Source organism: Eucalyptus grandis, chromosome 1 (genome assembly GCF_016545825.1).
Source record: "Eucalyptus grandis isolate ANBG69807.140 chromosome 1, ASM1654582v1, whole genome shotgun sequence".
NCBI classification, from domain to species: domain Eukaryota; kingdom Viridiplantae; phylum Streptophyta; class Magnoliopsida; order Myrtales; family Myrtaceae; genus Eucalyptus; species Eucalyptus grandis.
The window spans coordinates 13525259-13538353 of record NC_052612.1 but is presented as its reverse complement, the minus strand read 5'-3'; the positions used below and the strand labels follow the sequence as shown (position 1 = coordinate 13538353).

Sequence of the window (13095 nt, the reverse complement as noted above, 5' to 3'; positions counted from 1 at the left end):
TCCAACTCTTCTCTTCTTTTTATCTTTTTGTGCCCGCTGGAGAAATTGAATTTCAAAACCAGAGGTATTATGCATTTGTTTAATGAAAGATCAATTATTTGCTAACTTTTTCCCATTGGATAAATTTATGGTGCTGTTAAAAGGGTAAATAAAATTAGGCGAGCTAATTCATGTGATACACAAGAATTTGGAGGAGGGTGCGAGAGGGAGCCGGTGAGGGAGGGAAACAAGTGAGGAAGAGGAATGACAAAGGAGAAGTGTTATATGTGTTTGAGAGAGCCAAGAGGAAAAACGTTGTGTGATTGCAGGAGCAAGAATAGAAATTGAGGGGAAAAAAAGGGTTTTGGACCTCTACTTACAAAACCGGTTCGGGAACCGGTTCCAAAATCGATCCAGGAACCGATTTTCCAAAACTGGTCCAGGAACTGGTTTCTGGGTGGATGATCACTCGGAACTTGTTCCTGGACCGGTTTAAACCGGTTCTGAATTTTGGGAACTAGTTCCCGAACTTGTTTCAACGAGAATCAATTCTAGACCCTGTTTTCCGGGTACTGGGAATCGGGTATGCCCGATCCGATTGCACACCCTACTATTGTCGATACCATTGATTTCGTGATTGGAATTACCCACTTTCTTTTATTAACAACCAAATCAATGGTGCAAAAAGCCATAGCCAACTCAACTAGATCTCTAATTTGAAATAGCATCTCATGAAAAATTTGAGGCTTTACAACCCAACGAGAGAACCCCCTCCAAAACGATTCCTTTATGCAATCAACAGAAGTTGGATGATAGAGAAATTGTAGTGAGCAAGTGCAATGAGGGCAGGGATTGGTCGCCGGAGCGAGAGGGCCCGGATAAGGGGTGGCTCCTGATAGGTTTGTATGATGACAAAAGGTCAGGAATCAATTGAACTGTTTACTGAGTAGGAGGAGAATTGATATGAGATATATATATGTAAAAATTAGAATTAACCCATAGTGTTAAGCATGCTCAAGTGGGAGCATTCCAAGGATGGGTGACTTTTTGGGAAGGTGCTTATTTGTACGTCAAAGGACAGAACCGTAAGGTTCGGTATAATCTGAAAAAACCGTGATGTTCAGGCAAAAATGAACAATACCTCAAGCGAGTTAAATCCAAGGCGTCACAAAAACAAACCTCGATGTTGATTAGACATTTTGAGTTTTTATGTAGCCCGACAATTTATACTAGATCTGTAGACAAACGTTAGATCCTCAGCATTGACATGTACCTAGAAGCCTTGACTTCATCTGATTATGCTGTAAGATATTAATGATCTGATGATACCATGTTGGGCATGTCGACGCCACATTAAGCCGTGGATGCAGTCTTTTCTGTCGGCCGCTTGACTTATTTGATCCCAAAGATGTCATGGAGTGATCCAAGTCTTTCAATTTAGCTGGCTTGAAAGCCAATACGTACAAGGCACTTCATAATATCTAAAGCATTTTCCGTTTACGGCGCCATCAGCGGATCATAGACTTTAATTATAAAAGAAGAGAGCCTATGATATATTCCGCAGTTAGGAGGGCCATTGCTTATTCGTTATCATACAGTCATCCGCTTGACTCGATCAACTTTTTTGGAGATGCACGCGAGCCGCCTCGGTCACATCCATAATATAAAAATTCACGGTGACGAACGTGATTCTCTAAGATTATTCTGAAGATGCTGAAATTTATAAGATCATAAATTATTTATTTATGCTGAAATTCGATCCGCAAACTTGGGCCATCACCAGTCTAAGGCTGTGACGTCAGACCAATGCTCGCGACCTCAGGCAACCTTAAATTTAAGATCACTTTAACTAGTGCGGTGGTTGCGACCTTTGTATGTTGCAAAGCGAGGAAGAGATTTGAGTTGTCGACGGTGATGGAGTGGCGTTGGGCGAAGTCGGGTGTTCGGGCGCAATGATATGAGAATCAAGGTTTTAGTTGTATAAAATTTCGTTCTTCGGAAGAAAATATTACCCTAACACGTCAAGGCATTAGAAAGTGAAACTCATCTGATAACGAGGAGATAAGGTTTTAAAATATATGACATCATTATCCATAGAATTTATATTAACTTATCTACAAGCTGTGTTTCTATTATTAGTGCTTAAATTTTTAGAATTGGGAAACTCTCAAAATCCTCTTAGAAAGTCTCTATGGATGACCAATGCCATAAGTATTGCGTAAGTTCCAAAACTTAGTACTGAATGACACTTTAGTGCTAGAAAATATAAAGGTTACATTTAAGTGCCATTTTTTTAAATGGGACATTTAAGTGCTAATTCCAATGAAGGATGCCGAAAATCCAATGTGGCTTATTTTTATTAATATAACTCGTTTACATGACTCGCTGGAAAATTGAGTTAGCAAATAAGAGCCAAAACAACTTCGTTTTGCCTCTTATTTGAATTTAAATTAAATTTAAAAGTAAATTTTAAAAAAGAGAGGAGGAGATTGCGAAATGGCGAGGGCTTGCACAGCGCTTGTCTTCCTGGCTAGGGCCCGGTGACCTCCGTCGCTAGCCCTTCCCATCGATGGTGGAGAGGTAGTGGCAAGGGCTTGCACAGCTCTCACTATTTTGCAATCTCCTTCTTCTTTTTTTCTTTTTGTTTTTTGTTTTTAAATTATAATTAATAATTTATTTTTAAATTTAATTTAATTAATATTTATATTAAATTCAAATCATAGGCAAAATAATGTTGTTTTTGGCTTATTCGCTACATCAGCGCACAAAACGATATCATTTTCGGCTTATCTAGCGACTTCAGCATGTAAAACGATGTTGTTTTGTACTTGTCTCATTAAAAAAAAATGCCACGTTAGCATTTTAAGTGGAATCTCTCGCCATTGACACTTAATCAATTTATTTTGTTCCGATTTTGACACTTAAGTATATCTTTCCAAATTTTCGGCATTTAAGTACCCTCCTCTTCTAAGTTTTCACACTCCAAATGTCTACACCTTGATGACCAATCAAGAGTAAGTCATGCCAGTCCCAAATCACTGAAGTCACTTTCTCTGAATATTCAACTTCTCGTATAGGATAAAACCATCTGCCTCTTGGGAAATGAATGGGAGAAATTTAGAGAATAAAATCTAATTACATTTTACCTAACTTGAGGCCCTGATATTGTCCATTAATTGAGTAGGAAACCATTTTGGGGTCTCTATGTTAGAGAGATACTTAATTGAACTGATTCCAGTATTCGCTAATAACCATATGGATTGTCTTATTGGAAGTTTAAAAAAGATGAATTTAATCTTAAATTGTCCATGACCATTAATTCAATCTTAAATTTTTCAATTTGGTTAATATTGTTCTAAACCTTTTGACAAATTTTCAATATAATCCATCCGGTTCATTTTAGTTGAAAATCATTGATGTAATAATCCAGTTAGCACCATCTAAATAGGTCTTAAGGTGTTGAACTGGAGTTAGATGATCAAGTTACTAGCTTTTCTCTTCACATTTCACATTTGATAGCGAAACACAATAATCTCATTCCGAATTGTTTGGAACTTACTACCTGCATTACTTGACCAACTGGTTAGGTTATCAAGAGCAACTCGAGAGGGAGATCTTATCCTAAGTACCCCAATTAGCGTACGTTAATCTTCGGCCAAATCTGCCCCTCGCCGGCCCCTCATACAGATTCGCTTGCTCGATTAACTTCCGGAGATGCACAGAAGTTGCCTCGATCGCATGCATAAAGTAAGATTTCACGATGATAGACGTGATTCTCAAGATTATTGGACAATATAAATTGAACACGCGCGGGAACATCCCAATTTACACTACCACTACAAGTACTCTCCACTAACAAGGAAACACAAACATGATCAGCACAGAGTAAACATTCATAAACACTTGTTTTCATTTTATTTCCATTCATTTTACTTACATGGGGAATTTACATCTTCATATTTATATTCACATCATCATATACCATAAGAGTATGCACAAAATATCTAGAAGGGGCCAAAAGGTGCTTATCTCCTCTACCCGGCGAGTCCCCATCTATACCAAAAATTTCCCACCATGATGCTCCACCTACTTAGGTAACAATAGCTCCGGTGTCCGATCCGCTGTCCCAAAAATGAAGCGGCCCGAAGACCTCACCATCAAGATCGAGAAACCAAGATATAAAATGCATGGGAATCCATGTTGGGCGTCCATTGTCTATCCACAGTACAGCCTCCTCTTGGTTAAATGTCAAGCCCATATCCGGATCTAGAACATCCTGGAACACAGCCTCTATTTAGGCGGGTGCTCCATAACGCGCAACGGGTGGTATATCCATGCTATCAATATGAAAAATATAAAGGGGTGAGCAATACCTAGTAAAATTGGCATAAATACACTAGAAGTGTCCAAAGTTGTGTATGGCACTCATTTTAGTACCAAAAGTTCTTTTCGGAATCACTTAAGTGCCATTTTTTTTTTTTTAGGAAAATGATCATTTAAGTGTCAACTCTAATCTAGGTTGTTGAAAATTTGACATGGCTATATTTTATTAATTTCTCAATCCTATGTGACTCGTCGGCGTGTCTAGTCAACATGTAACCCCTTAATGACGTCGTCTAAAAGTTGTAAATAATGATCATTTAAGTGCCGAATTTTGTTTAAAGTAATCACTTTAGTGCCAATTATTGTTAAAAAATGATTACTTTAGTACTAAACATGCCACGTGGAAGTGCCACATAGACTAGAGTTTTTAAAAAATTTGCTAAGTCGTATTATAGTTTTAATTATAAATGCCACGTAATCAGTTTGGTTGGAATTTTTTGGCATTGACACTTAAGTAACTGGCAAAAGCTTTCGACACTAAAGTGAGTGCCGTACATTTTTTTTTATATACTTCTAGTGTACTTCTCCCCATTTTGGCATCATTTTAAAAATGAATCAACAAAATTATTTTTCATGCAAAACAAAAATCCGTATTTAATTTCGACATAGGATCTATGCTTTTAAAAGATTGGTGTTCATTTCCAAGAATCTAACTTGACCTCCACCGTTGCTAGGATCATCCCTTTTGTAAAATGTCAAGACCTTGGGGCCAGATCAGACACTCCAGCTCGCAAAATTTGGACACGAGGGGCCTCACCTGAGGTCTCAGTGCAATAGCCGGTGGCCCAGACTCTTAAACTTGGACCCAAGCACCTAGACCTTCAACACTGGGGGCGAGAGTTGAGCATCTAGGGCCACAAGTTCTTGAAGGATCTTGAGTCCGAGGCTCGGGCTCCTGATTTGGCGCCTGGATACTAGGTACAAGGCTCGAGTTCCGCAGTCTTGTCGCCAAGGTCTCGACAATTGGGCTCCAGACCTAGGTTTATTTGTCTTGAACACCTTCTAAAGTTTGTCATAGTTTGATTTTCTTGTGTTTGGTAGGATTTTTTAAATGAGATGAAAATCATTATGAAAAGTTTGAAAAATAATTTTCTTATGAAATATTATTTACCGATCATGTTAATTTTTCAAGGAAACAAAATGGACCTAAAGTCTCCCCACAATTTCATCAAGACCCAAGGTTGAGTAGCCTATCATTTGCCTAAATAAAGAGCTAAAACTACAGGATAGAATCAAAATCATGTGTGATCTTAAAGATAGACGGTGAAACTTTAAACATGGTTACGTACTCATTAGGCCAACCAAATAAAAGAGAAAAAGAACCTCAAACTGAGGTTGCAAGCAAATAATCAAATTCCCATTCTCTTTTCGTACTTATTAATCCCATGCCTTTCTTTCTCTTACTTAATAATTGAAGAAACAGAAGTTCATTGCTGTAAAGTCTTCAGGCACAAGTTATCTGCCAGCCAAGAAAGTAAAGCTAATATTCCTAGTACTCGTTCCTTAGCAATGATTCTTAGGACAAATCTCTCAGTTGCTTTTCTGTACTTCAGTTTCCCCAGTTTTTCCAGTGTCGCTGTCGGCATCTTCTGGATAAAACTTCTGGGATTCATCGGCCCTCAAGTTCAGGTGTGGTGGTGCTAGTCTTGCATTGCATTGCAGCTCTTTCTTTCCTGTTACTTTAGTTAGTGTCGTACTTCAGTTTCCCCAATTTTTCCAGTGTGTCGGCATCTTCTGGATAAAACTTCTGGGATTCATCGGCCCTCAAGTTCAGGTGTGGTGGTGCTAGTCTTGCATTGCATTGCAGCTCTTTCTTTCCTGTTACTTTAGTTAGCTTGCATTTGCTTATTGTGCTTACTAACCTCTATTATCTCTCAGTTGCTTTTCTGTACTTCAGTTTCCCCAATTTTTCCAGTGTCGCTGTCGGCATCTTCTGGATAAAACTTCTGGGATTCATCGGCCCTCAAGTTCAGGTGTGGTGGTGCTAGTCTTGCATTGCATTGCAGCTCTTTCTTTCCTGTTACTTTAGTTAGCTTGCATTTGCTTATTGTGCTTACTAACCCCTATTATCTTTAGGGTAAAAGGTTTGTACACTCTCCGTGCTTTGGATGTTTCGGCAAGTGATTATCCTACTTTAATTTGCTGGTCAGTACACTTAACCATATTCTATACAAGTTACAGCACATGTTTTGTTGTCTAGGATGTTCATTTTCCAACTGGTGAAAGAACCACCGAGTGAAATTAAGACCCTTCCTCCGTCCTCCTTCCTTCACAACCGGTGAAATTTGACATTTAAAGATTGCTATGTCTGAAAAGGTATAGCAAACATGTTATTCAATGCATTCTTTCCTAGGTAAATGGGATTTAAGAAATCTGTAGGAAGTGCAATGTGATAGGATTATAGAATTATTTTGGGAGTCGTGAAACCTCTTCTACTTAAAACTTAGAAAATCCAACCTGAGAGCAATTGCACCTAAAGTCATATGTTATCCACGTATGTTAATATTAGATACGAACATGAATTTAACTTGTAATCCATTTATATGTTATGTTTGAATGTCCAATTTGTAAATAAAGATATAAATGACTTTTTTTTTAATGAAATCATATTTATATTTTTTTAATGAAACCATATGAAAAAGTACAGGATATCATAAGGTACCCAAGAACCCTGGGCGCTGACAAATTCTAGAGTTTAAGGTGTTTCAAGAACTTACAAGGCAGTTGAAACTACTACCGAAGGTTCTATTGTAGGGAAAATACCTTACTCATCCCAAAACCTTCTCACCTTTACTAAATACGCCTGTAACACCTCTCCTCCACCTTTTTTTCTATTTTTTTATTCTTAAATCTGTTTTGAAGATACTTTGAACAGCTAATATATGAAAAATAGAGGTAGAAAAACTTAAGAGCCGCATTAAAGGAATTCATTGTGAATCACCTTTAAGGAATTTGAAGAAATGACATCACAAGTGTCATAATTTTCGTACAATGCTTACTTTAGTGACTGGAATTTTCAGTTTATCATTTCAATGCTATAACTTTTGGAAAACATTCACCTTTGAACTACAATTTGTTTTCCTAAATAGCCTAATTGGAGCAAGTACATGTAGCTTATTACTCTGAACAATTAACGAAGACTCATAAGAAGGTGGACCGCTAACGGCACAAATTTGTACCGACCATCTCAAGAGTGCCGCTTTCCTAAATATTTAAGATTTAACTGACAAAAAGAAAAAGGTGTAACAGGAAAAAGAAGAAGAAGAAAAATAGAAGGATCGCAAAAGGATATACAGTCAACAACTCTAGGAAAGGAAAGAGAGATGAACAGTCTGTTAGGCGAAGAACTAAAATCGCATTGTAAATCTTCCGATTAACTTTTATAAATGTGCATATTCGATTAACGAAATTTTAAAAGTAGAGAAATAATCTATGCAACCATGCAGTTTTATGCAAGTCTTAGAAATTATTCTTCAGAAGCAAGGTAAATATTTTCCTTACTCTGCATTTACATGGATGTCTAGTGAGCACATCTGAAGGAAGCCACCATGAGTTTGATCAGTCGGATTTCGTCAATAATCAACACAGTGTTGCCACTGCTAAAAGATCTGTGGATGGACTGGGGGATTCATTTCTTGGTCACTGCAAGCGTTGCCTGCGAGATTTTTCTCATAATATTAGGCAGTCGTCGGAAATATATGAGGTCGAATTTTGTTAGATTCATCGTCTGGGCTTCCTATTTGCTCCTTTCTTTCATTGCGAAAATTGCGCTGGGCAAGCTTTCTGTGGTCCGCATCGATGATCCTGAACATCCGAGTTACGACGTGGTGTTGGAAGGGCTGCTTGCCCCATTGCTTCTGATGCAACTTGGGTACACAGACCGCATAACGGCCTATTCGGTGGAAGATAACCAGCTGGGAATGAGACAGATTCTGAACATCGGGGCTACAGTTGTCTTCGTGGTTCGTATTCTCATTCGCTGTTGGGACGGCTCGTCCCCAGTCTCATGGCTGTACATCCTCTTGTTCGTTGCCGTATTCATAAAGGCGGCATTGTGGATCTGGGCTCTCAAATCCGTGTACGACGAGAACTCAATTGTGAACGCCGAGTACTATCCCAAAGTAACCAAGGAAGCCAGGGAAAGCAGTCCTCAGCTCGAACTGTTCCCCGAGGACAAGAAGTTTGACTCCGCAAAGGACATCTTGAAGGCCTACTTTCGGTTCGATTGTCTGAAGCCCCACCTCGTGAACTGGCCGTACCACCACGTGTTCGTATCCCGAGATTGGATGTCCATCGACAGGTACCCTGCCAACCGCGCTTTCACCGTGAACGAGATTGAGCTGAACTTCATGTTCGACACGCTCTACACTAAAGCGCCCATTCTGTACACGAAATGCGGCATCATAGGCTGCTCTATCGGTTTCTTCTGCTTGGTGTCTGCCTTGTGTAGATTCGCCGTGATCTTCAAGAGCGCCTTCTTGATCGATATGTACATCGCCTACACCTATGCGTTACTGATGGCAGTCACATGTCTCGAACTTTATCAGATCACAACGTTGGCATTTTCGGATTGGGCAGTGGTGGAGATGGGTAAGAACCTTGGGATGCCGCTCTTCTCAAGGCTCTTCTTAAGGCTCATCCCGTTTCTGGCTAATCAGTGCATGAGGAAGAAAAGATGGTCGAGGTCGATAGGGCAGATCGATTTGTTAAAACACTGCCTCTCATACCAAGAAAGGCGAAATCCAGTCCGCGTGGTACTTAATTGGTTTGGTAAGTGGATGGCCGTCCGCGCAGTACTTGATTGGTTTGGCAAGCGGGAGATCTTCAGTTGGTATTGGTTACAGTCCCGCCAGCCCATGCCCTTGCACCTCAGGGCGTTGGTACTACGAAAGATGGAGGAGCTAGAGCAGAAAAGAAACTTCCGGCGCTTCAAGCAAAGAGGCAAGTGGACGCTCGAGATTCACGGCATCCAAGAGAAACAAGGACTGAGGAGTAGCATCGAGGCAATATTTGCTAAGAGCATCATAATCTGGCACATTGCAACAAAAATCCTGCGGTCATTGGAAATCGAAAAATCCAATGCTTGTGAAGGAAGTAAATTCCTATCAGAGTACATGATGTACCTCCTCGCTGTGCATCCTCACATGCTGTCCCTCCCCACCGCCGACATGACTCTGGAGGACGCTTGTTGCATGCTGAAGCCTTTCTTGAGGTACCGAGACTATAAAGAAGCAATTAGCGCACTGTCGTCGCCGGATGGTGATGTCCCAGTCCCTGTCATACCAAGTAAGGAAACGTGGGACGTGTTGTCGGAGGTGCAGAAGCTTGTGGCCGACCTGAGGACGATGGACAACAAGTGGGAGCTCATCAGCAGCATTTGGGTGGAGATGTTGTGTCATGCAGCAAACAATTGTCATGTGTATCGCCATGCCAAGCAACTGAGAAGAGGAGGTGCGGTCATCACTCATGTGTGGCTCCTCTTGGCCCACCAGACCGACAAGTTCCCTTTTGAAAATCCTGACCGCTGCCTCGATATCCCTGAAATATCCCTCCTAGGAAAAAGGTTCTTCTAGTTACTTCCAGAGGATTTTGAGGAAGAGAGATGCCAAAACTTTATATGACAGAACTAAATGATTTGGCACCCTCGTTGGAAGAGAGATGCTAAAACTTTAAGCCACAGTCGGCGGGATCATATAGTATTCGAGTAGGTCTTGAGCTCAAATATTTATAGAACCCTTCTTTTGCATCTTAATTATATATTTTTCATGCTCTAGTATTTGAGAAAAGTCTAATCTACAAATGGGGTAAAACATTAGAATACTTAAATATTAAACCATGTTTTTATTTACTAGTTTAAACTTTTAGAACATGTGAAATTAACCCAACAAAATTATACAATTCTGACACTCAAGGTGACATTGTCTAGTAATCCGCAAGGTAGTGTTTTGGTACCCATTTAGCATTTCTCTTTTGAATGGTATGCTCGCATCTGTCTTTGTAATCAGTTTATGTTGAAACCATATGTTGTCGATCCTGCAATCAATTTATGTTGTTTGTAAAAGACTTGATTTTGAAATTATTTCATGATATATTTTCCTCTTATATCTTACTTATATAAGCAGCTTATGCATGTACATTTTTAATGTGTGATAATCTATTTATTTTCCTGTAGTATTGCTCACAAAATCGTTGAAGTTGATGAAATCGCCCGAACGTACTTGATCACCTAATCCAGTGAATGAAACACTAAGAAAAGAATAAACTTCTCCTCTTTATACTTTCACAGCTTTTCCGATTAAGTCCTTTTACCATTTAATTTGTCTAATCAAATTGACCAAATATCACAAATTTTCTAGTTTATCGAAACATTCCGCTCCAAAACCGTCAAAAGCCAAAATAGATGTGTTCTTGGTTTTATCGAAAAGTCAACCTTTGACTAATGCGTGAAATTTCTCCTTAATCTATATGCAATGATGGAATGGTGACAACGCCCATATGCATTGTTATGATATTTTCGTTTTCAATAAAGGGTCGACTTTCTTAAATTGACCTAAAAGTCAATCGAAAATTCAAATTTTGACTTATTCATGAAGTGGCACCTAAAATGCTAATGAAATGGAGTGAACCTAACTTATTTATCTAAATAGGACAAATGAATGTGGCATTTGGCTATTTTTGGTTTAACATCAAGCCCTATTGCTATCAAAGATCTCAAATCACAAAATAATTTTTTTTTTTATCAATAGGTGATATTTAGATGTCAATGTCTTTTAGATGGCAGGACACATGATTGTTTGTAATATTCCTACTTTTAATTTTTTCGTCAGTTGCTTTTTTTGTCCAAGAACCAATAAAGGGCCATTTATGTCCTTTGTCTATATTCACATTGATCAAAAGCATTTTCATCGACACTTTTCGGTGAAAACAAGCCTCCTTGTAATTTTACCATGTTTCTACATATACAATTCTGAGATCCTGGGCAAGCTGCAGCTAGGCGAAACTGATATGCAAAACCATATGAGGACTATGTTATGTACAATGTAGCTTCTGTTGTCCTCATTCCATAATCCAATGATAAGATGTCGGGTCTTAAGTAGATACATCAGCAAGTAGTCTTCTCATCATTTCCTTTTATCATATTTTCCTTTTTCCCAAACTGTTGATGTAACAACTGACATCAAATCTCATGTTAATGGTGTGCCATAGTGTATATCAAATGCATTTGAACTTAACCAATGGCGCTTGAATTGGCATTTCTGATGTATATCTTATTCTCGATTGCATAAAACAATCAGAAGATAAATACGCAATAAAATGATGCAAGGGAATTGTAGGGCATAAGAATACCCCAAGTTCCAACTTGACACGATGGGACACATAAATGTCAAAATTTTCAAAAGGTACACTTAAGTACCAAAATTAGAGAAAAAAAGAACATTTATGACAAGAATGATAATCATTATGGTCAGAAATTAATTTCTTGAACAAAAATAGATTTTTCTGTTTTTGTTCATAGATGAATTTCTAAATAAAAATACGCATACAAAATTTCTCCCTCCCGGGCGATGGCGATAGTGAGAGGCAATCGACGGCGAGCGGCAGCAGATTGCAAGTGGTGGGTAGCGACAACAAACAACAATAGTAGTCAACGGTGGGTGAGCAATTGGCTAGTAGAGAGGATGAGCGATGATAATAGTTTTTATTTCTCATTTCTGTTCGAAAAATAGAGAAGTAGAAAAAAAGTTACTTCTTATTTTTGTTGCAAACCTATTTCTGGACTAAAAATTTGTTCTAGAAATAGAAAAATTAAATTACATTACTAAACGGATTTATGTTTCAAACTTATTTGTAGAACAAAAAAATTGATTCTAGAACAAAATTATAATGGTTATCATGTGTGCCCTTAAATGGCAACGGCAAGCCACATCGGATTTTCAGCGAGTCACATAGACTAGTTTTATTAACAAAATAATGTCACATCAAGTTTCCAACAAGTATTGCCAATTGGCACTTAGGTGTCCAATTATTTGAAAAAAGTGGTACTTAAGTGTATTTTTTGGAAGTTTTGGTACTTATGTATCCCCGTGCCAAGTTGTGACACTTGGGGTGTTCTTTGCCTGTCCTAAATTACATAATCCACTCACCATTCAGGAAGTAAGCCAAGTTCAAACAATAGGTCAATCGTATGACAAGTAGATTGGGAACCATAACATATGCATGAAATCAAGCAATAGAAAGCACATTAGATGTGTAGGCAAGGCACACTTCATGGAATCATAACACCATGCACACGATCTCAAGCGCACAGATCAAACCAAAATTTGTACACTTGCACATGAATTCACGCACCTTATAAGTTATTTATTTGCATGAACTTATCTCCACCCTTGAGAATGGATTTAAATTGGGACGCTGGTCGGTCCATCTTGAGTGACTTTCAGGATGCTGGCCGAACTTCCATGAGACATTGGCCGTAGGCTTCTCACGCTGAGGCATCTCGGCTCATTATCCGAGGCATCCAAGGTAAGGGTGAGCCATTTTAGGTTCCGCACAAGCTCCACCTAGAACATGAAACTTACCCATTAGAATAGATTCCTCATTTTTTGGAATTTAGAACCTACCTTGCATATTCTAAAACTTGGAACATACCCTGTCACAGGCTTTAAGGTCAGTTCAAGGGTCTACCCAAGTTCCACTTATATTATCAATTAAATGATTACAGTGAATTAAAAT

The 13095-nt window shown here is 38.8% G+C and overlaps 1 protein-coding gene across 1 annotated transcript; it reads left to right on the top strand.

The window, feature by feature from the left end:
• Window positions 1-8060: 8060 nt before the first annotated feature.
• LOC104432919 lies at window positions 8061-9935 on the top strand. Its single transcript, XM_039316800.1, has one exon. It carries the CDS (start codon window positions 8061-8063, stop codon window positions 9933-9935), a length of 1875 nt encoding a protein of 624 aa, XP_039172734.1.
• The last annotated feature ends 3160 nt before the right edge of the window (window positions 9936-13095 follow it).